General features: G+C 51.6%; 1 protein-coding gene across 1 annotated transcript; it reads right to left on the reverse strand.

Annotated features, from left to right (window-relative positions):
* Window positions 1-4,006: 4,006 nt before the first annotated feature.
* On the reverse strand, window positions 4,007-21,830 carry GGT7 (gamma-glutamyltransferase 7). The gene is made up of 15 exons (XM_088536070.1): window positions 21,659-21,830; window positions 17,509-17,735; window positions 16,000-16,151; window positions 14,504-14,624; window positions 13,620-13,687; window positions 12,806-12,879; window positions 11,959-12,152; window positions 11,638-11,725; window positions 10,692-10,819; window positions 9,480-9,568; window positions 8,549-8,701; window positions 7,718-7,835; window positions 6,897-7,034; window positions 5,590-5,689; window positions 4,007-4,186 (listed from the first exon to the last, which is right to left on the reverse strand). Exons 1-15 carry the CDS (start codon window positions 21,828-21,830, stop codon window positions 4,023-4,025), a joined length of 1,986 nt encoding a protein of 661 aa, XP_088392196.1. The 3' UTR covers window positions 4,007-4,022.
* Window positions 21,831-22,565: the final 735 nt, after the last annotated feature.

A 22,565-nucleotide genomic window follows, 5' to 3' on the forward strand; every position in this document is an offset into this window, starting at 1 on the left:
CCTTTTCATAGTTAGACTCATGCTCAGTTTTAGATTTTTCACAAATTAAATGCTACATAATAAGCTGAACAAAATGTCTTTTCCCTCTAAAATTAGTATAGTCTTCACTGTAACATGGAGAGGGAAGGGAGCAGTCTGCCATGCTGAGGTCTTAATGGCTTCTGTTGCTGGTGTATAGCTCTCTCCGTGGGGTTTTGCTGAGTTGTGAGCGTGCTGAGGAGGAGGAGGATGGCAGGTGGCTGCCAACGCGGCAGACGCGGGGGTGCCGCAGTTACCTTCTCCCTGTCCGCTTCGGGCGATGTCTCCCCAGAGCCCTGGCTGCGCTGCCCTGGTGCAGCGACTGCTCCGTGGCGGCGTGAGGGGCTGTGGCGGCCGCGCAGCCCCTGCGCAGCCCCCTTCCCGTGGCTCTCTGCGGGGACGGTCCACGCCTACAAACGCCTCGGCTGCTGGAGGGCCCTTGGCAGCCTCAGTATTTGAGGCCTCCTGGGGCACCCTCTCGTGTGCCCTTCGCACGGGCCTGCTGCGTTCCCGCACGTTCCCCGGCCTCTGCTGAACACTGACTGCCCCATATGGGGTACCTGCGCCACAGCAGCCCTTCCTGCTCTGCCGGACCTGTTTGTAAAACCTTCGGAAATCCTCGGTGTTTCTGAGGCACAGGAGAGCTTTGCAGTGCGTGGAAGCAGCGGAGGTGTCACCCCTTTCAGCAAGGTGTCCAGGTGCGACATGGACACCCGGGCGAATCCCCTTGTGCATGAGGAAGGGGGACCTGCGTCTTCTGCCACAGCAAGGCCCAGCTCTCGCTGCCCGTGATGGCCCCATGGCTCGTGCCTGCCAGCGTGGCTGGTGGCTCTGAGGGACGTGTGGCCACCGAGCCATTTTTTGTAGGGCTGCCAAATGTTCAAGGTCCCTCCTGGCCGCCTGACACAGGGTTTTGCCCCTCACTGGGGCACATTCTGCTTCCGAGTAGCTGGAGGTCTGCAATAGCTGGGGTGAAATCAATGCAGTTACTCCGCACACGTATTTCTCTAGAATATGGCCCTTTATTTCACAATGTCTATCTTGGCTGTACATAAGGAAACACCAGGTATCTTTTAGTACCACAAATTCAGTTCATGAGATCTCATCACAACAGCTTGACTTAAAGTATTGGAGACACTGGGCCAAGCAGACCTCTTTTTTTGATAATGGTTTCAGTATCAAATACATCTGTGCTACACTGGTGGCATTTATAAACAGAACAAATGGGAAATAATTCAAAATATTTTTACTTCTCTTAGTCAGCATGTGATAGCATAAGACACGTATTCCAGTTACTTTGCACATTTCTTTTTTCCCACAATATAGGCTGTGATCCAACAGAGCACTTAGGAGTGTACTTAATATTAAGAATTTAAATAATCACTCTGAAATCTCACTTTTGGGCATAAAAGTGCCCTTTTGAATCAGAGCAGAGGCTTTAACTCACAAGTGAACACAAGCTCCCAACATCAGAAGTGATTTGGTGAAAAGAATTCAGTTAATAAGTAGAAATTGTATCTTACAAAGTGTATTGTAATAGTCCATGCAAAGTATTGTAATGACAATTACTCGCCTACTTCTTTTGCAGTTGTGTTTGGTAAAGCTCTGTGTCTGAGGGACAGATCAATGCTGTCACTGTACCAGAAAATACCAAATTCCCACCAGTTTCACTGCACAGAAATCAATCCTCTTTTCCTGCTAACCTTAAAATATCTGTAACAAGAGATGTACATTTTTATGAATATTCCAACTTCGGACAGTGACCAAAGCTAGCTGCTATGGCAGAAAAATAAATAAGTAGGTTCTACGTCTCTGCAGTGAAGAAATCCTCTCCTTGCCATAATGGCATTTTGGTGGCACAGAATGCAATTTTCTCCTCAAGGCTGAAGTTGTCCTGCTGTCCTGTTGCTCTCTTGGCTACGCTCTGCTATTGACTTGTGTGTAACACAAAATTCTGGGAATGTTCCTGTTTGCTGAGGAGCTGCCTCGCTTGCCTCACAAGAGGCTGCATCTCAGTGGAGCGTAGAGGCATCTTCTTCCTTCCTCAGCATGGTGTGCAAGACTTAACGTAAGATGCTTGAGATCCTCAGCTGACAGATGTCAGGAATAATTAGTCTGATTATCTACGGTCATTCAGTGACCACCTCGACAGTGCTCTGCTTGCTTCCTGTGTCAATTTGGCATTAACGTGAAGAGATGTGTCACTAACAAACCAGTATTTACAAGGGTCCAGACTCCTTTTCTCTTAGAAGGAAGGTTTGGGATAACTTGCATAATCACTGGTGAAAGACCAAGACAACCATATGCAGACATATATATATATAAAATGTACAGTGGCCTTTGAGACATTTGCACCTCAAAGGAAACCATTACAATTTAGGCTGCAGGAAACAAATGATCAAATTTCCAAACTTTGCAGTGCTAGTTGTCTCTACCTACCTTACTAGCAAAAAGAGAAGGAAAGGTTCAAATGTGGATTGAACAAGATGATGCAGCAATCAGTTGTGATTGCTTTTTCATTCTGTTTGGTGCAAGAAATGCAGAATTATTCTTACATCCTGTGTTACATGTTGAGGAAAGAAAGGTATCTCCGTAGTTTTTGCTTTGTCTTTTCCTCTCACTTTCTTCAGCTTTTCTAATGTAGCAACCAGCATTGAAGTACTGAGCTGAAGTACTGACCTGAATTTACTAAGCAGAAAATCCGAAACCTCTTTGCAGGGATTATACAATTCCTGCTTTCACAGCAGGCAGAGATAAGGCAGCCCTGATTCTGCCCAAATTCTCCCCATCTGGTTTTCTGGCTGTGGAGTCTTGCAAATTTGTAGGCTGCTTCCAGGATATCTCCAAGAAATACCCAAGACAAATAAGCCCAATGACAGTAAATTCGTGATGCCTGAACCTCTGTGAGAAAACTATTGGGGTGGCCACAGGCTGCTAGAAGCCAAAAGGGGCTGCTCTGCCTTGCGCTACGTGTGGCTGTGCAGCTATTCCCAGGGCCGGGAATCATTGACCCACGTTTGCCGCTGAGGAGGCAGCCGATTCCGAATGAGACCTCCAGAGAGAGCAGGGATTTGTTCCAAAATATTTATGGATATGTATAAGTACCTGAGGGGAGAATGCAGGAAGGATGGGGCCAAACTCCTCTCAGTGGTGGCCAGTGACAGGACAAGGGGTAATGGGTACAAGTTGAAACACAGGAAGTTCCATCTCCATGTGAGGAAGAGCTTCTTTCCTGTTCGGGTGCCAGAGCCCTGGCACAGGCTGCCCAGAAAGGCTGTGGAGGCTCCTTCTCTGGAGATCTTCAAACCCGCCTGGATGCCACCCTGTGCCACGTGCTCTGGGTGTCCCTGCTGGAGCAGGGGTTGGACTGGATGGTCCCTAGAGGTTCCTTCCAACCTCAGCCCTTCTAGGATTCTGTGATTTACTCCAAACATTCAAAGTAGGTGATGTGTGAATAGAAGCTAACACAGGAGGGTGCAAGCTGGTAAAAATCAGTTGGCCTATATAGAGCATTAAAGGACTCCCTGATATTCCACCCTCAGGCCCTGCAAGCACTACCTTAGTCTGGCTGTATTAATTATTGACCTCTGCAAGAGGCAAAGGATAAATCTGGGGAAGAAATGAGGTTCACAGTAGCATCAGCAGCTCCTTGTTCCCGTCACTGCTTCCTTTGCAAGTGTTCCTGCTCCTTAAAATTAAGATGCTAACTAAAACTGGGCTTTTGGAATGAGTGAAGTTATTAACAGGACTGCCAAAAGAGAAGTGTATGCCCTGCGTTTCTGTAACAATGACTGAGCTCCTTGAACTCAGTTATTGGAAAAGAAAAATCGGAGGGCTCTGTGTTTGCTCTCCTCGCCACTCCTGTGCTGCCCAGGGTGGGGAGTGCAGGGGTCTCCTCAGCAGTGCGACACAACGGTCCTGCTCTGGGGCCGTTGGGGAACATGCACATCACCTCTGTTGATTTGTCTGGAGCCTGGTTCAGCGGAGACACTGTCGGGGAGTTGCTACAGTATCGTGGCCCCTGCAGCATCCACGCTCCGGGGGTCCTTCAGGCCAATGATGAAACTGTTGGTTCTCCTGGCCCCGTGAACTAGGGAGACCACTTTGACTTTATCCACTTGGTGGCCCCTGGCTTCAAGCAGTTCAATATCTTCTTGAGGAAATTCACCTGTAGGGTTTTTAAAAGAGGAGCTTGTAACTGAAATCACCTTATCTGTGATAGAAAATTTTCTCTTAGCTCCTTTGAGATTTCCAGAGTGGAGAAAACTGCCTGAAAATGTTTCAGAAGGTCCCAGCTAAGGTGAGCCAAGGAGATGGCCAACGAGAACCACCATTCACTAGCTCTAAGGAGAAGACATTCAGGACTCAGCAGCAAAGAAGCCTTTGTGTGGTGGGGGAAAATAAGGGGTCCAGAAGATTACCTAAAGATGTGCAAGATCCTCCTCTTTGGAAAAAGGGGAAAATGTTGTTGACATCTATTTTCATTTTTCTATTCACAGAACAGAAGATAGTCCCTGTTCTGAAGGGTTATGTTGCAAAAAAACAGCATTAATAAACATTAATCGAATAAGGTGCAAGGCAGCTCCAAAGAAAGGATAGTAAAACAAGTTGCCAAATGAAAAATTGAATTAAAATATGACAAGCCTCCCAACTCCTCGTTCATGCAATTCTCATTCTTTCAGCCATCTACCTTAGGTTTATTGCTCTTCTGCTTTTACTTTGTTTATTTTATTTGGTATTTTGTTATTTTCATATGAACAGAATTTTGAATTTATAATTTCCATATCAACAGAATGCTTTGTTGATGCCAAATATCCAAATACAAAAAATGGATCTACAAATGCTTTTGAGCCTTTCATTTTTTAAATTGGTTTGAATAATTAAATAAAATTAATTATTTTGTTTTAATTTAATTCTAATCTGCAAGCCTGTGGGTCACACTCAAAATATGTCTTTAGATTTTCCTCTGAAGTGGCAAGGTCTAGAAACTGAGGCTATTTTATCTGAAAGGAGAACCAAATTTCGCTTATGGTTGCACTCTGCTACCACATGGACCTTTGTGAAAATGCCAGCTAGCCCAAGGCTTTCAATACCAGGGAGCAGGGCTGGAAGTTCGGCTTCCGGCGTGTCAGCACTGGTGGGGATGTGAGCACTGCCAGGCAAAAAGCCAGCTCAGGAGCTTTACCTTCTCCGGCTGGGTAGAAATCGAAACGGTGGCGGAAGGCAACTGAAAGAGCCTCTGTGGCGAGGGCACTAGTGGAGCTGGCGGTGCCTGGCTGCTGTTTATAAAGATCATTCTGGGTGGAGGGTTGGGCATAGGTTTTAAGGACAAACCTGCTGCCAGTTTTGCAGTTTTGCTACCAAGAGGTGGACTGGAACAGAGAGGTTCTTGGGGAGAAGCATCTTTCTGTTTGCCCCGACACACTCTGCACTCACAGGGTCATCGTGTAGACGAGGCTGAGCTGGGTGCTGGGCCGTGCCCCGCTCTGCAGCAGGGTGCAAAGGAAATCCTGCCCCTTTTCTAACCCTGCTGCATGGGAAGGCTGCCCCATCCCCAGTTTCCATACTCACTGTCAACCTGCAAGGTGTTGGATTGAAGCTGTGGATGAAGTCGACCAAGTGACAAACTTTCGCTCAGATTCTTGTTAAATGTTAAAACGTTTACTAAAACCTGCAAGAGAATAAAAGATCCCCAATAGTAACAGAGCGATGAGAATATGAGACACAAAATTCCTGAGCCCCCTATCATCATTGGCTCCAACTTCTGCAGATGCAGCAGGCAAAGAAGTATTGAAAAATTTACCTAACTGTGTGAACTGGCTGCAGAGCATGTAGAAAGAGACCCTGGAAATACTGGGTTTATTTTATTCTTGGAAAAAAAATGGTACCTTTTCAGGATCGTATGGGCCCTTTGTTACATAGTTCCTGCTGAATTGAGGGAGCTGTATGTCTGGAACTTGACGTCATCTCCAAAAAGGTATTTGTTACAGCCAAAAGAACAGCGTGTGATCTCTCCAAACAGAGCACTGGGAGGCAATGGTTGGCTTTAATTTTGCTCTGAACTGAAGCCGTCCGAGAGGTAAAAGCGAACAGCAGCCAGCTGCAGTTTTGCTTTTCTTTTTAAGGATTTGGTGCTGTTGCGCATACAGTCAAGCTATGGGCAAGTACTTCACCTCTGTGCAAATCCAAATTTAGGAGGAACAGCTTATAGAGCGTTGTGAGTAGGGAGGAATCGGGTCGGGAGCGTGCTAAAATAAATTCTCCTGGGGAAAAGGGCTGAAGGACTGCCAGTCTCCTGCAATTCCCTAAATACAAATAGCTCCTCTTCTCCTATTGATCCTTAAGATGAGCTTTGAACAGGCATTGCAATGGCACAAAATCATTGTGGTGTTTGTTGAGATCTTTTTCCTCTAGAGCCATGAGCAGTACCTTCAGGAAAGGCGCAAACTCTTGTAGCAAACAAAGTAAACTCGTCATTAAATATCTGACAGTGGTGCCAAGCAATAGGAAAGAGGCAATGGGCACCAACAGAAACACAGGAAATTCCATCTGAACTTGAGGAAAAACTTCTTGGCTCTGAGGGTGACAGAGCCCTGGCACAGGCTGTTCAGAGAGGTGGTGGAGTCATTTAGAAGCTTTCTAGACACAAAAATCCTGGAAATGTGCACTGGGTCTAGAGTCCCCATTGAGCAGGGAGATCGGACTAGATTCCCAGAAGTGTCCTGCAGCCTTCTGTGACAGTTCTTAGAGACTTGCATAACTAGGTGTGGGGGATTGGTGGCACCGACTGACAAACCTGTGGCCGTCGGTTTCAGGCCACGCCTGGGATGATGGAAACGGAAAGTGCGTGTGGAGGAAAGGAATCCCCCCGCACTGACCTGAACGATGCTGCTCAAGGCTTTGTCCCCGTTGCTGCCTCCCAGGCAGAGGTAGGTCCCGCACAGCCCCTCCGACGGCCGCACGATGGTGGGCAGCAGAAAAGACAGGGGCCGTTTCCAAGGCTGCAGGAGGTTTTGCTGCAGTTGACAAAAAGTGGCGCAAAAACAAGTCAGTCAAACAGACCAAAGCTTTTCTGTTGCTCGAATTACTCATATTTCTCTTTCCACTTGAGCCAAGCAGATTCTAGCGGTGCTGTTTCTTACAGGGCTACCATTCACACTGCTATGAAAACGTGCTCTGACGTTAATGAATCTGGCAGTTTTCCTGCCATTGCTCCCCAGGGCATTTTACGGAGGCTGCACCGGGCTGTTCAACACTTCCCAGCACCCTGCTCGCCAGGCCAGTGGAATGGCAAGAAGGAACCACAGGGCAGCATTGCAAGCCACCAGGAGCCACCTGCAATAGCTTCTTTCTATGATTCGGAGACATTTCTTCCACTGTCAATTACTTTTAAGCATACGAGGAATAAACCATAAAATGTCTTCTTAATTCAAGTGCACAGAAAAGGGTGGTTGCTCTAAAGTGCTGCTGGACTATGCTGTTTGATCACGCTGCTTTATGGCGATAACTGATACACATGAAGCCCTCTCTTTAATTCGTTTTGGTGGCTCATATAATGAAAAAGCAGGAGCTTTTCTATCAGTAGCCCTTTCCAGCTTATTAATAAAACATAAAATAGCCTCACTGCCTGGAGATGGGAATACAATTAATAAAAATAGCAAAGGCTATTCAATCAAGAAATTGTCAAGTTGTTCATTACCAGCCTGGGAAAGGAGTGGTTCGTTGTTTTATTTTGCCAAGAGAAGTCCAACATCTGACTGTTCAGGAGGATTCCAGAGGGTGTTATTATTCCACTGCCAAACGGACGATTCAAAGAACTGAAAAGAAACCCAGAGAATTTCATCAGAATCCTCACAATGATTCTCTGTACACCTCAGGGCTTTCAATGCTTTAATTTTCTGTCCCATTTTGTCTCAACAAAGAATCCTCAGCAAGTGTTTAGGGATGGCTGGACATGCATAATGAAGGTCCCATGTGTTTAGTGGCAGGAACCGTGTGGACCACAGAGGCTCAGCCCTCGCCTGTGTTTAAGGATTGCCATTGAGGTGGTGGATTATGCCAGTCTCCGTATCCCAGGTAGTCTCTGAATTCTGCTGTCAGCTCCTCTCTAGGGAGCAGATTCAGGCCGCTCCAGAGATGTTTGTGCCATGCAGGGAGGTAGGGAGAGCTGCTGAGGACCACACACCTCCGCCCCATGTGCCCCATTCTGCCGTTACATCCCTGCCGCTTGAGCAGCTGGGGAATGTGCGAGTGCTGCTGATGTAGCCCAGGGATTTTCAACCATTTTTACTTTAACGATCGATACAAAATTTCCTCTGGGACTGCAAAGCTCGTCTAGAAAACACAACATCTCATAATAAGCTTATTTCCTCCTACCCTTTGAGGCTCCTTGAGAAGCAGATCAGGGACTGATCCTACCAGCCTGAAGGCCTAGGCTAAATTCTGAGGGGAATCCCACAACCCATATTCCTGAGCTCCAGGGGTAGTTCCCTCCCTCTGAACCCTTTATGGGGAGAAGTAAATCCTTTACCTTACAGCTGCAACAATGAAATCATCAGGTCCCATGACGAGGACCTGGCTGGCAGCTGGTCCGCTCTCCATGGAGAAGTGAGGCATGCGGGGGTCAGAGGAGAAGGACTGCGAGTCGTTAATCAGCTGCCGCAGGGTATTAGCTTCTGATTTACTTCGGTGATGAGGGGCGGCAAAGAGGAAAGAAAGTGATGAACTCAGAAAGCTGAACATCTCCTGCTCTCTTGGTCGGGGTGTACCTGCATGCTACGGGAAGTGGCTCCCTGAAAGGGCTCATATTGAGCAGAGGGAGCTCCTCTGGATTATCAGATGGAAGGAAACGAGATATTTCACTCAGCACAGAGAGGAACTGCCATAGACCTCCCTGGCATTATCTGTGGTGATGAACTCAGCTCTCAGTGACTAGATGTGCAGGAACCTGCCTGAATACTGGTCTAAGTGCAGAGGAGAATGAGCTAAATCCAGCTTTGGGCCAGCAAACATGTCTGAAACTGTCTCTGAGGTCAAGGGCAGACTGAAATCCCAGGCCTGGCCTCTCCTCAGGTATTGGGTGAACTGTAAAGGCACCAAGCACCATTGCAGGTGTGGGGAGAAAGAAAAGCAAGATACTGTAGTCGCAGCCAGCCACATGGGCAGCTGTTTGACTTGCTGAGAAGCAATAGTCAGAGGAGTGAGAAAGGGGGGGAGGAACCCTCAAGACTGAGTTAGTTTCAGGAAACCTCTGTGTGAGGAAATCCTGAGAGCCTTCTGGGGTCGGCTCTGATGCTTTGGAAGAGTGAGCCCCAGGAAGACCCTCAAGGACTGGTCTTTCTCAGGAAAAAAAAAGGTAGAAAAAAGCACAAGTTTTCCCTGTGAAAAGAACAACTTGAGGAATGATATCCAAACCACAGGTTTCAGAGAGCTATGAATGTGCCTGGCAGCCTCAGACCTACCTCAGCATGCCTTCAGCAGCATGAGTGACAGACACATCATCGCTTGGGTCGCCCAAGTTGCTAGCTAGGCTCAAGGCTATTTTTAATGTCTAAATTGAAAACAGAGGAAGAAAAAACAACATTTAGGTGGCCCTGGAAATTCCATTTTATATTCTTCACACAGTAAAAGATAGCTCTTCTCCCAACACGTACCAACCTAAAGCCTATGAACCAAAGTGTCTAATAGCCGGGTTCTGGAAGTATCTCAGTGAAAAGATCCACAAGGCATGGATATGGTGGCAGAAGGCCATCAGGTTTTGCACGGCAAATTGTGTGCTGGAGGAGCCAATGAATCCGGGAGGATTTGTACATGTGACGTGCAAGGTGAAATACTCCTAATAGCAACAGTGCAACCTACCCACCCTGGCTGCGTCGTTCAGCTGTGCTGCTGTCTGGAAACAGAGTCACCAGGACTCTCCTCACCAACTAACATTACCCATCCACCTAACTGTAAGTCACCCAAATGTTAGTCCCAGGGCACCTTGGGGAATGGCACTTTTGGATTTTTTTTTTTTTCCCCCATATATTTTTCTTTCAGCCGCTACATGTGATCACGTGCTTGCTTAAAACTTCCAGCTGTGGACGTGTTAATGTCTAAAAACACAGCTGTGCTTACAGAGCAGAAAACTGAACGCTTGCCTGTCTTCCCAGAAACTTGCTGCTGTTTAGAAGGGCTATTTACATACATAAATACTGCCTAGATCATGATCTGGACCCCTGAGGTTAGCTAAAATGTATATATTTTTTTAAATATAGTTTTCTTGGTCATCTCCATCTGTGGCTTTTTGGCTGCAGCATTCGCGCACTGCAGACTCTCCCACCAGGACCCTCATATCACTCTAGTGCTGCCCAGGCTGCTGTAGAATAAGATGCAAAGGAAACAGAGGACTGTCCTCAGCTGCTGGGAGATTGTTCTGCAGAGATGATGTAGAAGATGTGGACAAAAGGCACTGCTCTTCTTGGGTACACTCTTCTTGAGCAGGAAAAAGATCAGCTAGGGAGGAGATTCCAGCATCCGCACGTACCTGAGGCAGCAGGACAGCTCAGCTTTACACCTCAGCGCTCTACTTGCTTGTTCTCCCCTGGGAATCACCTACGCTTTTGTACAACTGACAAATCAATACATTCTCCAACAGCACAACAAATTCAGCCAAAGGTTTAACCCGCTCTTACCTCTGCCATCCAGTGCAACATATTTCCTCTGGATGCTTGGTTTGTGATGTTAAAGCCCTCAAGGATATTCAGTGCAGTCATTAGTGCAGGGCCTGCGTGTGGAGGTGGGGGACTGAAGACAAGATGACCTGGGAAGGGAAGAAGAGAGGAATGAAGCTGCTTTTGCTAGATGCTGTCCAATTATAGTGTTTTCCCATAAGTGATTCTCCTTGAGGACATGGAAAGCTTTCCAGACTGGGGGAGATAATGGAAAACAATATGATTTTAAAAAGTTTTCCCCAAACCTTCATATTGTGTCATTCTGTTTCTTTTTGATGAATAAAGAAAGCTGAAATAGGGTTTATTTTTGTGTGTCTGAAACTCAGCTCTTGTTTGTTGGCTGGTTGGCTGCAGTATGGGTAAATGGAGACCAAAAGGGTTTGTAGCATTACAGGTATCAGCAGTGCATAATACATAATAATAATAAATAATAATAAATATAATAATAGTAATAAAATAATAATAATAATAATAAATACAGCAGTTTTGATAAAAGAATGTCATTGAGAAAACTTTCTGCATAAAGCAGGTTTTTCCCCTTTGCAGATCAACTGCAGATGTAGGCCCTAGTCCATTGCCTAACTTAGATATAAGTAAGGCCTAAGCATGTATTCATGTTGCTTCTTTGGGCAGTAACGTTATAGCAAAACACCATCAGTCACTGTCAAGGGGTAAAAAAGGCCCATTTCAGGTGCTCAAAAACCTCCCAAACTGCCGATGATGCATCAGTGCCGACAGACACTGGCAGGAAACTCACGGGCAGGCGCTTCAGCAGACACTGCTGCAGAGCTCAGGAGAGCTTCGATCTTTTTAGAAACTGCTCAGGGTGGCCCTAGCTTGGCAGGTGCTGCTACCACCTGCTGCCAGGAAGGAATCCTCCCCGTGTGGGTCAGGCCGCGCTCGTTACCTCGATACACTGTGTGCACGGGATTCTCCACCACGACGCTGTAGTTACTGAAGTCCTCCTCCACCAGGACTCCTCCATAGCTGTGGACCTGAGCAGGAGAGCAAAGTAGATCACACTGAGCAAGCAGCATTGAGGCACTCCTCCTGGCAGCCCAGGTGAACAAAAACAGGCTTCTGAAAGCAACCCCAAGGTTGCTATGGCTATGTCTTATTTCAAGGTGCTTTTCCCATGTTAAGCAGGTGGTAAGGCAGGTAGCACCTTCCTAGGCTCTTCTGTGCTATGCCATGGGCTGGAGCAGAGAGAAGGACAGACATGGCTCACCTCAGAGATGATCTCCTGTGTCAAGTTGCCACTGTAGAAAGCTGATGCTCCCTCTGCTCCCAGCATCTCCAGCAGAGCCGCAAGGTCCGGCCGCCTCACGAACATGCCTGGCAGCAAGGGCTGCCCATCTGGCAGGAAGGTCTCCCGAAATTTGTTGGAGTAGTTCACGTCCTTCAGTTCACTTACAGCTTTGGCTGCGAACAAGGAGGGGGAAGAGCTGTATCTCAGGGATGTCCAGACAGCCCAGGGGACCATTAGCTTGCATGCTACGGTAGTCACTGTGTGCCTGATGGGGAGCTCTGGGAGTTGCTGCTATCTGGCACCTATTTCCAAATGAGAGAGTTGATCGCAGGGCAGCTGGGTCATGCTCCCGTTACAGCTTGAAAGGAACCTAAGTGCTCAACTCGCTGCCGAGCTCTTGTATTGCACACATTGCAAGCCTGAGGTGGCAGGGAGTGCGGGAAAGGGGAAACAAGGATCTTCCAAAGCTGTGTGGCGAGCCTGCAGCAGAGCTGGCATGGCAGCCCTCTCCTCTCAGTGCTAGAGCAGAGTCCAGGCTGTAGCTGTTAGGAGCAGAGAGCTGTTCCTGGCCAGCCCTGGCTGCCTGCCTTGGTCTGCTGTGCCCTGACCTCTTGGAAAGGGCTCCTGTTTTCTTGTCATCACGGCCTCCTCTCGCCTTGCTCAGCTCTTGACACCATCTGTTTCCAAGCTGGAAGAGTCCTAGTTTCCATCAAATAACCACCCACCTCCTGCCACACGTCACCAGCTCTCTCCTCCCTCGTCAGTGCAATGGCCATGGGCTGCTTCATACTGAGTATGGACCCTTGGCTCCCCGTCATTTACTCACCCAGGTCATGCGTGACATTGAACCCATCCTGGGCAACACCAGCAACAAGGCCCAGCAGCTCAGACCACGGGAGTCTGCCAAAGAAGAAAACAGGGTGAAACCTTCTGTCCTGGAAGGGTATGCAGTGTGGCAACCCCAGTTGTGGGGGCAAGCTCGGGGCTCAGCGCTGCTCTACCGAGGCTCCTGCCATGCCAGCCTGTGGGCCAGCTGCAGCCCGGGCCACCTAAAGGAGCTCTGAGCTTCTGGTGGGGTTATTTCTTCTCACCCAGATAATCTCAGCAATCCACCACGTGCCCCAGAGAGAAACATCAATGAAAAGACACGAGAGGGGGCATCTCTGAGGTAAAATTTTGAGTCAGACTGTAACCCCAAGCAAGCCATTCAAACTCTCCCTCTCACTTGCTGGAAATGTTTGCAAAAATTTTTGCTTTTTGGATAAAATTAAAGCTGAAAACTATCCCTTTTTAAGTTGTGGTTCATTTTTCAGTTGTAATCAGCTTTCTTTTCTTACTGAAGAAAAGAAGGAAAAAGAATGAGAGATAAGATGGAAACCCCCTATGTTAGGTATTCTTCACTTTTCAACTCATTAGCAAAAATCAAGAAAACCTGACAAAAACAAATTCTTTCTTTTAAATAAAACAAACAAAAAATATCATACATTTACCTCCAGGCACTCTTTAGCTAATGGTTGTGACTGATAGATGAGCCTGTGGTCCAATGGCAAGAGGTCACGCGCTCCCAGTTGCCCCACAAGGACCACGGAGCACAAATGGTCCGACCACCAGGCCTGTCTGCAGCAGCCAACTCGTCTTACCTGCCGTATAACTGGTGTGCCTGGTGCATTCCCTGTATCATGCCGGGCACCCCCACAAGGAGACCTGGCTGTAAAAGAAGGAAGGACAAAAAGGAAGAGTACAATTTCCATACTGTAAGGACATCCAGTTGCAAGTCAAAGTCCCCCAGTTGCAAGTCAAAGAATTGACAGAAAGGAGATGTGAGTCATGCTCATATGGAAGATGCTTGCATGGTCTTTAGGAGAGGGGAAGAGGCTAGGGTCCATAGTAACACATTAAATTAAGGAATAATGGTCTTCAGGAAGAAAGAGAAGTTCATTCCTTACATCAACCCAATGAAATCAAGAGAAATAACATAGCAGAGCAACACAGGACTTCTGCTCCCTGCCAGGAGTCTTGTTCTTCTGGTATCTCCCTGCTGCAGGGAGATGGTTGCCTCACTTCCCAGGCTCTGCTGGGCCTGTGGACTCGCCGGAGGCCTGCAAGCTTCAGGCGTTTCAGGAGAGATGCAGTATTGCCCTGGGCCTCCTTGGGTGCTCAGGGCTTGGGATCTTTCAGCAGAGAAGATGCCTCCTGATGCCTCTGGGAATGTGGCAATGAGGTTTCCCCCATCTCCTAGTGCCCAACAGACACAGTGCGCACAGGAAGGGCGTTATCAGGGGAGATGTAGCCCAGGCGTCCTGGCTGTGAGGAGGTTGGCTGTAAGGCAGTCTGAGCTGTGCTAACGTCTGCCTGCGAATGGTGTCTTCTGGCTCGGGGTCCCCCAGCTGATGGCTTTCCCCAGGCTGCTCCTCCCCTCAGCTGGGTGTCAGGGTGGAATGTGGACGTGGAGAAGAGGGGAGACCTGGAGACCTCAGCCAGCTACAGCTGCAGAAGAGAAACCCGTCCTGACACTGCTGCTCACCCTGGTGTCCAAGGCTTTCTGCAGACCTTCCTCCTCGGGGATGCCCAGGGGAGCCACTTCGCGGAAATCAATCACCTCACTTTTGTTCTTACGGATGTCATGGACCAGCATCACCCCACCCCTGCAGAGAGATGCTGGGATTAGCCAAGCCCCATAGGAACAAGCATGCTACCATACAACCCAGAATAACACAGGCAAAGGGGGGCATGGCAGCAAGTTGCTCATCTCCCTTTAGAGATCCAGGACTCCCAGCCCGTTAGCAAGGAAAGGCCGTGCTGCCCATCCTGGCTGTCCCCCTGCGCGACGCAGTCAGGCTCAGTGCATCACCGCAAGCCAAGGTGTCACCTGGGGTGCAGGGCCCCTCTTGGCTGCTCTCTGCACAGCAGTGGCCCAGACGTGGTCTGGGGCAGCAGCAGGGTAAGAGGAAAGTCTGTCCTTGTTCAGGTCTCGGCTGCTTCCAGAGCAGTGAAGGGACCTCTTCAGGGTGACCGAGGGTCTGAACAAGGTTGTCCATGGCAATGAGTCAGCAATTGAGGCTGGATCAATTCCCACCAGCCTGGCCAGCAGGGCCACTGGTCTGTTCCACTTTGGGGCTGGGACTATGAGGGATTTTCTTTCTAATCCAAACAATTTTGCAACAATGTGGGGATGGTGGGTGGTGTTGCTTACAACCGAACAATCTTCACTTCAGCTTGGAGCTGCTATCAGGTGACAGGGTTTTATGCAACGCTCCTGACACTTCCTGGAGGGCTGAGAACGGGCATCTCAGGTGATTCCCAGAGCAGGAGGCCAGCACTGGAGCAGCAGGGAGGCGAGGCTGAGGGCTCGCCAGCCCCACACAGCACCCTCATCCCATGCCCACCTCCCTCACCCTCCCCGTGCCAGCTTGGAGCCAGAATTGCATCTCCCTCTTCTGTTGCACAAGGAGCAAAGCTTGTAGAGGGCACCTTCTGATCTCTAAAAATGTTGGTCCTGGGGTCCCATGAGCCTGGGTGCTGCAAGCTCCCTGGCACGACTGCATAGAGTTTCAGGCAGCCTGTGGTCCCCTTCTTCTACATGATTGAGCCTAAGGCTCGGATTAGTTGTTGCTCGCTAAAGCAGGCTCGTGATTGCTCTCAGTGGGGCCTGGCTACGGATCTCTCTGTCTTGCTGCGAGGTTGGTTCAGCCTCTGCTGACTCAGGGCTTCCTCATTCTCTTAAGGAGGATATGAAGGCACAAGCGGGCCCCGAGCGGGGCCACCTCTGCACTGACATAGTAGGAGACGTGGTTGTGGCCGGCCACAGCAGCTGTGGAGAGTGGGGCAGAAGGACTTGCTGCTCTGGGGCTCACCCGCCTTCCTTCTGCAGGGGCTGGACTTGCTGTGGACACGTCCTGATGCAAGGCCTCGGGCTAGGAGAAGGGCAAATCTGCACTTACAGGGAAACAGTCTGCACGAGGCCAACGACAGGCAGCACCATGAGGCTCGGGGGCCCGCGGGGACGCAGCCCATACCTACCCGCCGAGCCCGGACGTGTGGGGGTTGACGACGCCCGCGCAGAGGGCCGAGGCGATGGCTGCGTCCACCGAGGAGCCCTTCTTGTTGAGCACCTCGATGCCCAGGGCCGTGCAGCGCGCGGCGTCCGTCACCACTGCGCCCTTGTGGAAGATCTGCCGGGAGAAGAGAGAGCAGCAAGGCCTGAGACAGGGCCAGGGCGCCCAGGGCCCAGCCTGGCTCTGTGGGATGGTCCGTGGGATGGGGCCAGTGTCGCAGTAGTTGTTATGAGGCCAGCTGCTGGGCTCCTGTTTGCCAGAGTCAAGGCTGGTCCTGGCCTGAGGTTTCAGGTGCTTCCAAATGTGGATGGAAGCAACATATCTTACATCCACACCAGGAGAACTGTGGCCACTTTGTGCGCCAGCATTTGACCATAGTCATGTTCTGCCAGTATCCTCCAACAACCCCAGAGCAGAGCTGGAGTAATCTTCAGGGGTGACAGGAGGATGGTTTGCCGTGGCAAAGCAATCCCTGGAAGGAGGAATATACTTGTGCAGCTAAAAAAAATGACAGTCCCATCTGCCTAATGCAGTCATGACTTGTTCTCACCCTTTCTTTGTGCCAGCACCAGTGTGCATGAAGTTAAAAAACAGATTCATTTTTAGCCAAGTTAATTCTCAAGCCCTGACTGCTGACTCTTGGCACGAGCTGGGGTGGCCTCGGGAAGTGCTAAGGCTTGATGAACATGCCTAAGATGCAATGGATATGGCTAAGATGCAATGGACGTGGCAGGCTGGCGGGCAGAAGCGTCCCTCCCGGCAGCTGCATCACAGCACAGTGTCTCTGGCAGGATAACTCGGGGTCCTCTCAGTTGCCCCAGACAGACATACAAAAGGACAAGCCGCTCCTCTGCCAACACTTGTATTTGCATCTCAGTAAGGGAAGAAAAAATGAAATCAGCAAAGCCCTTTATTTCTGTGTCTGGACCTGGAGCCAGATCTGCCCTGCCAGGTGGCATGTGGTGAGGAGCGCTGTGTCTGCTGGGTGCTCCCGTGATGTTCTTAGGCTATACTGCTTCTCAGGTAGCATGTTTCTGTAGCATATTTCCTCTGAGGAATGCACAGCCCTCTCACTCTGCTCCCTTTGCTCTGTAAGTCTGCACTGGCCCTTGGGGAGCGTTAGCTGGAGGTTCTGCTCTGCTTTCAGACATTCCCCTGCCCGATTCTGGGTGGAAACAGATACTCTCTGAGATGGGCCCTGACAGACAGATCCGTAAATTTCTGCAAGTGGAGATATATGGAAGATGTCTCCTTAAATGAAAGTTGCTCTCTGAAAACCTTCACATCTGCCTCTAGTCACAGCTGGATCTGTGGATCTCAGCGGGTCTCCGTGTTCCACCCTGCGCTACCCCAAACTCTCCGGGCTCTGCTGCTTGCAGCCCCAGCGCGGTGCCGGAGCGCAGAGCCCCGCGTGACTCTGCTGCTTTCAGAGCCAAAGCACAGGGCAAGCTGCAAAGCCACTGTTGTGCCTTACCTGGGGGTCCCCAAAATAGATCTGCATGATCAAGGCCACGGTGACGCCCGTAGCAAAGGTGAGGCAGGCGGTGATGATGACAGTGAGCCCGTCCTGCCGGCAGCTGCAGTCCCCGGAGAAAGGGTCCTTGCTAGTCTCCCGGAGAGGGGACACGTCCTGGCTGCCCATCTCCGAGGAGGACGAGGGCAGGCGCTGCAGGCGAGCGGACTTCAGGAAGGAGTCTGGATCTTGTGGGCAGAGGGTAAAAACAAGTGTTAGTTAATTGAGCAACACCGGGTTCTTATTGCAGTGTTTACCCTGCACTAACATTACACTGTGCTGCTTCCAGTGCGGCTATTACCTTCCCTATTGATCCGAGCTCTCAATAGACTTTCTGGCTCACATGCTGCTTTGGGTTATTTTACTCTTCCCTTCCTTTCGTGCTAGTTATTCCAAGATTACTTTTTCCCCAAAGAAGGGTAAGGAACCTGAATTTTGCTCCGTTTCAGTCAATTCAACAGCCTTCAGCAATGGACCTGCAACTGCTGCTCCTTTGTTTCTTGCAGAGAACCAGCTTGCTAACAGTTCTCAGAAATGCAGCAGAAAAGAAGAAAAGGAGATTAAGACAAAAAGCGAAGTCCAGCAGCCTTACTGGAGACTCTGCTTGAGCTGGAGCACCTGAGCAAAACAGACTCAAAGCAGAAGCTGCCACCCAGGCACAGGAAACACCGCTGTGACAAAGCAGAGGCAGAGAAGAGCAAACCTGCGTGCTGGAGGGTCTCAGGAGCTCCACCAGGTTGCATGGCCAGAAAGGCTTTGCCTGAACTTCTCATGTCCTCCAGCTGACCAGGCCCACTGTGAAATCAAGCTGCTTGCTGAACTCACAGCCCTGGGGACGGCAAATGCAGCGGAAGGAGGTCTTGGCTTCCCCATGCCAGGCAGCCGTGGGACAGCAGGCAGAGCTCAGGGTGACAAAAAGCCTCTGTTTTGCTCTGGGATGTATCTCAGATCTCCCTCTGGCTTCAGCTGTTGCTTTCAAGGCTGCCTGCTGAGCAGGCACTGCCTGCGCACAGTGATGTGAAGCACACGATGCTGCAGGGACAACTCCAGGTTCGCAGCCCTGGGGTGCAGGAGGGGACGTGCTCATCCCTGCCAGGTGCCTGCTGGGGCTTCACCTGCAAACAACGAGGTTGAGGGTCCAACTGCCAGTGAGGAGAGCCCTCGCGCAGGGGTAAGGAAAGGGCTGCAGCTCTCGGAGTGTTGGTGCGCGCGCGGGGCAGCAGGGACACTCACTGCACGCCCTGCCCGTCCTGGGGACGTTTTCTGGGTTTGGCAACCAAGCGAGCAGGAGCAGATGGAACCCCCCAGCACCAATAACCTCCCTGGCCTCTCAATCTCCTCAGCCGGCAGCATCTCCTGGGGGGCTGCCAGACATGTCCTTGTCACACCATTAAAAACCTTGGGGTCTTGCTCAGACCTTGCGCAGTTCTTGAGGGCCAGGCAGGGAGTTTTAATGATGAATTAATTAGTTTTAATTTTAGCAATGCTGTAACTTGAAGCAAGTCCCTACAGTCAGGGTGTCCCTTTAAGGTGACTCCAATCCCATCCATGCTGCAGAGGCTCAGGAGCGGTGCTGGGAAGGGCTCAGCTTCCCAGCCCGGAGCTCTGAGCACGGCCGCGCTCAGCGCCCCAGAGCCCCTCCAGGCTGCTGGGGTCTGAGGAGCAAGGCCTGGGCGTGCAGGCACCGAGGGGAGCCCAGGCCTGTTGGACGTGGCAGGCTGAGGGGTCTGCAGTGAGGACCGTGACTGGCAGTGGATGCCATCGGCCAGGGGCGTCATGCAAAGCCCCGGCACTCGCTGCTGTGGGCACATTTCCCCTTCCAGTTGCACTGGCAGCGGGGAAATGGGGTCAGAACGGTGCTGGCTCCTTCAGCAGCCTCCCAGGACGGCATCCGCCTGCTCCGCCTTAGGCTCCCACAGCACCTCATGGCAGGAGGGCAGCACAACTCATCCCTGGGAGCCTGGGATGGTTTTGAACCACCTGGAGAGCAGCGGTGGGAGAGGGACACAGGAGCCTTGTGCTGCCCTTCCCCTCTGCCAGACTTCCTGCAAGGCCTTGGGCGAGTCGCTTGGGCTCTTGGAAGCTGCTCACGCTTGGACACCTGTGCGGAAACCACAAGTCGTCCTTGAAAGACAAGCCGCCAAGTGCTATTTCCATGCAAGGCCGGGAAGGAAGCCTGGTTCCATGTGGGAAGGGGCACTTTGAGGCACCAGAGACACCTCAGTGCTAGAAATGCTGAGGGGGTGGGCAGAGAGACCAGAGCTTCTTGCAGGCTCAAGAGGACGCTGCTATCCGGGACCATCTGGCTCTTCAGAAGGCTTCTCCCCACAACCAAGAGCACCAGAATGGGGGCCTCTGTCCAGCTGTCTGTTCTATTCAAGGGAATCTTCCATGTGGCAGGAAGCAAAGTCCTGGCCTCCCACCCCTTTTGGTTTGGCAGGTGATGCGATGAAGAAGCATGGAAGGCTTGTTCACCACAGGCACATCGTGCTGTATGAGTGCGGCTCTCCAAGCAGCATGTGGCAGCAGGAGGGAGGCAGCTCTTGAGCACGTGGGGAGATGACACAGAGCTGGAGCCCCTCCTGCCCCGCAGAAGACTTGCACAGGCAAGGCGGCATATAATTGCTTGGGCTTCCTGTGAGGTGTAAGAGGCCTTGTGCTTCTGAAAGACCTGCTCCCATGAAACCACATCACGAGGACGCTTTGCTTCTTGGCTCTTGTCATGAGGGGGTTGGAATGGAACAGGATGAGAATGAATGATGGAAACTTTACAGACAGATAGGACGAGGTGAAGGACAAGGTACAAGTGGGACCTGTTCAAATACAGGCTTTGGGCTTGGCCAAACATCTGCCTGGGGGCAATACAACAGCCTTGGGAGCTGTGTGTGTTCGATCTCAGACCGTGGAGCCATCGGTCCACAGAACCAAACCCTGCTCCTTTGGCAAAGAGCCTGGAGCAGAAGCATGTTCCGAGCATCCATCACCAGCGCAGGAAGAGGAGGAGGCTTCTGGATGAATTAATCCTTGCGGCAGTGAATTACAACCAACAGCGTCACACTAGGATAACCTACAGGCTGTTAAAAGTGCAAGGTTCAGTTTTGTGTTGTGGAGGCTTCCTGGGGGATGGTAACACAGGGAAAAGCTACGTTACCTGAGAAAAATCAAAATGGAAAGGAGAAAAATGTGACTCTGGGTGATTCACAAAGAAACATTAATTAAAAACAGGCAATTAAAAGGAACACCTGATTTTATTAAAGCTGTGTATTTGACAGGAAAGACCACTAGGCATGAACAAAACCTCCTTGTTTCTGCAGCTAGTGCCCAACTTCCAGATCAGCTCTGGTGCCTGTGATTCCCGCCAGGTCCCAGCAAATTTAATGAGGGGTCGGGCAGGGAAAAGGAGGAGGCGGGAGCTCCTTCTCATGGAATAAGGCACCAAAGCTGAGGAGAAGGCACCACGCAGACCCCCGGAGCATGTGGCCAGGACAGACAGATGAGCAACACGGTGTGTGTGGTGACAACGTCTGCAATGTGGTGGTGATGCGGGAAATGAGGGACAGACACGGATGCGGCTCCAGGGGAGCCCCGAGGCCTAACGTGGAAAGGAGACGCTTCCCGGGGCCAGCAGGGCTGTGGCGGCTGCCTCGTCCCGCAGCTCCGCGTTGTCCTTCCCGGAGGAGCCCTCGCGGGGACCTCCGTGCTCGCAGGCCACAGCCCGGCCGTGGCTCTGCGAATTCCCTGGGGACCCCGTGGTGGGACGGGGCAGGGAAGGGCCGTGGGGTGGGCTCGCACGGGGCTCTCCTGCTCCGCGACGCGCCGGTGCCCGAGCCCCGCATGCTGCTGCCCGTGGAGCAGGGCCGCCAGCTGCGGCACCGGGAGGCCGGGTAGCCGGGAGCCACCGTGGGAAACCGGGACGGCGGCTCTGAGGGAGGGATGCGCGGGGAGGCCAGGATGCGAGAGGAGGCCGGGGCATGCCAGGGGGTTGGGATGCGCCGGGAGGCCAGGACATGGTGGGAGGCCGGGGCATGCAGGCGGGCTGGGATGCGCCGGGAGGCCGGGATGCGCGGGGAGGCCGGGGCATGCGGGGCTCGGCGGCCGCCTGCCCCCTCACCCGTGTCCTGCTCGCCCAGGAAGGCGTCCTCGTCCTTGCGGGAGCGCAGGCCCGCGTCGCCCGCCGCCTCCTCCTCGGGCAGGCGGGGGAAGCTCGTGATGCTCATGTAGTCCACGGGCGAGTAGGCGCCCAGGCCGCTCTGCGGGGCGGCCTCCCGCTCCGCCAGCGCCATGCCGGCCCCGCGCGCGGCTGGGAGCACCGGAAGCCGGCGGGCCCGCGCGCCGCCTCCGCCGCGGGCAGCGGACCTGAGCGGGCCGGCACAGCCCGGCGCTGCCGCGGCGGCTCCGCGGGACTCGGGGCGGCCGCGGGCTGCGGCGCAGGGCAAGCGGCCCTCCCGGCGCCGCACAGCCCTCCTGCTGCACCGCGTCCCGGCGCTCTGCGCCCGAGACCCCCCTCTCCACAACCGGGAGCTCCCAGGCGCATCCCGGTGTCCCAGCCTGGGCCAGCAACCACCCCCGCTGCTGAGCCCTCTGCTTCCAACCCCGAATCCCCTTCTGGTGCCGGGAAAGTTTAGCTGCAGTGGGCACTGCTGCGACTGTTGCAAAACATTGTGTTTTGGCGGCTAACTTTTTCTCTTATTTTTTTTCCAGGAAAACAAATAAATGTCACCTGCCACCATGGGTGTCCCTCTGCCCAGAGATCCCCTGCGCTGGGAAAGCAAGCCAGTTTGCTCGCTCCTGCCAAGAAGATTTTCCGTGGCTGTGGGCATCGCCTCATGCTGCCGTAGAGTTTCCTGGCCAGGATAAGGAGGAGGGGAGCAGGGTAGTGTGGCCATACAGAGGACATCTGTCCTGTCCTCTGGCTGGCCTGACCCCTGCTTTGGGCAAGGGGACACCCTGCTGCAAGGCAGCTTTAGCACAGGATGGCAAATACCAAAAGGGGACTCTGAATTTGGAGGAGGGGACAG

This window comes from Tinamus guttatus, unplaced genomic scaffold (genome assembly GCF_059628265.1).
Source record: "Tinamus guttatus ecotype Peru unplaced genomic scaffold, ASM5962826v1 Tinamus_guttatus_pri_ptg000650l, whole genome shotgun sequence".
Taxonomy (NCBI): Eukaryota; Metazoa; Chordata; class Aves; order Tinamiformes; family Tinamidae; genus Tinamus; species Tinamus guttatus.

Coding starts and splice junctions, on each gene's coding strand:
- GGT7 (XM_088536070.1), bottom strand. CDS start 21,830: ATGGCGCTGGCGGAGCGGGAGGCCGCCCCGCAGAGCGGCCTGGGCGCC. Junction 17,736..21,658: donor CCTGGGCGAGCAGGACACGG/GTGAGGGGGCAG, acceptor TCTGCCCACAAG/ATCCAGACTCCTTCCTGAAG. Junction 10,820..11,637: donor CGTGCACACAGTGTATCGAG/GTAACGAGCGCG, acceptor TTCCCTTCCCAG/GTCATCTTGTCTTCAGTCCC.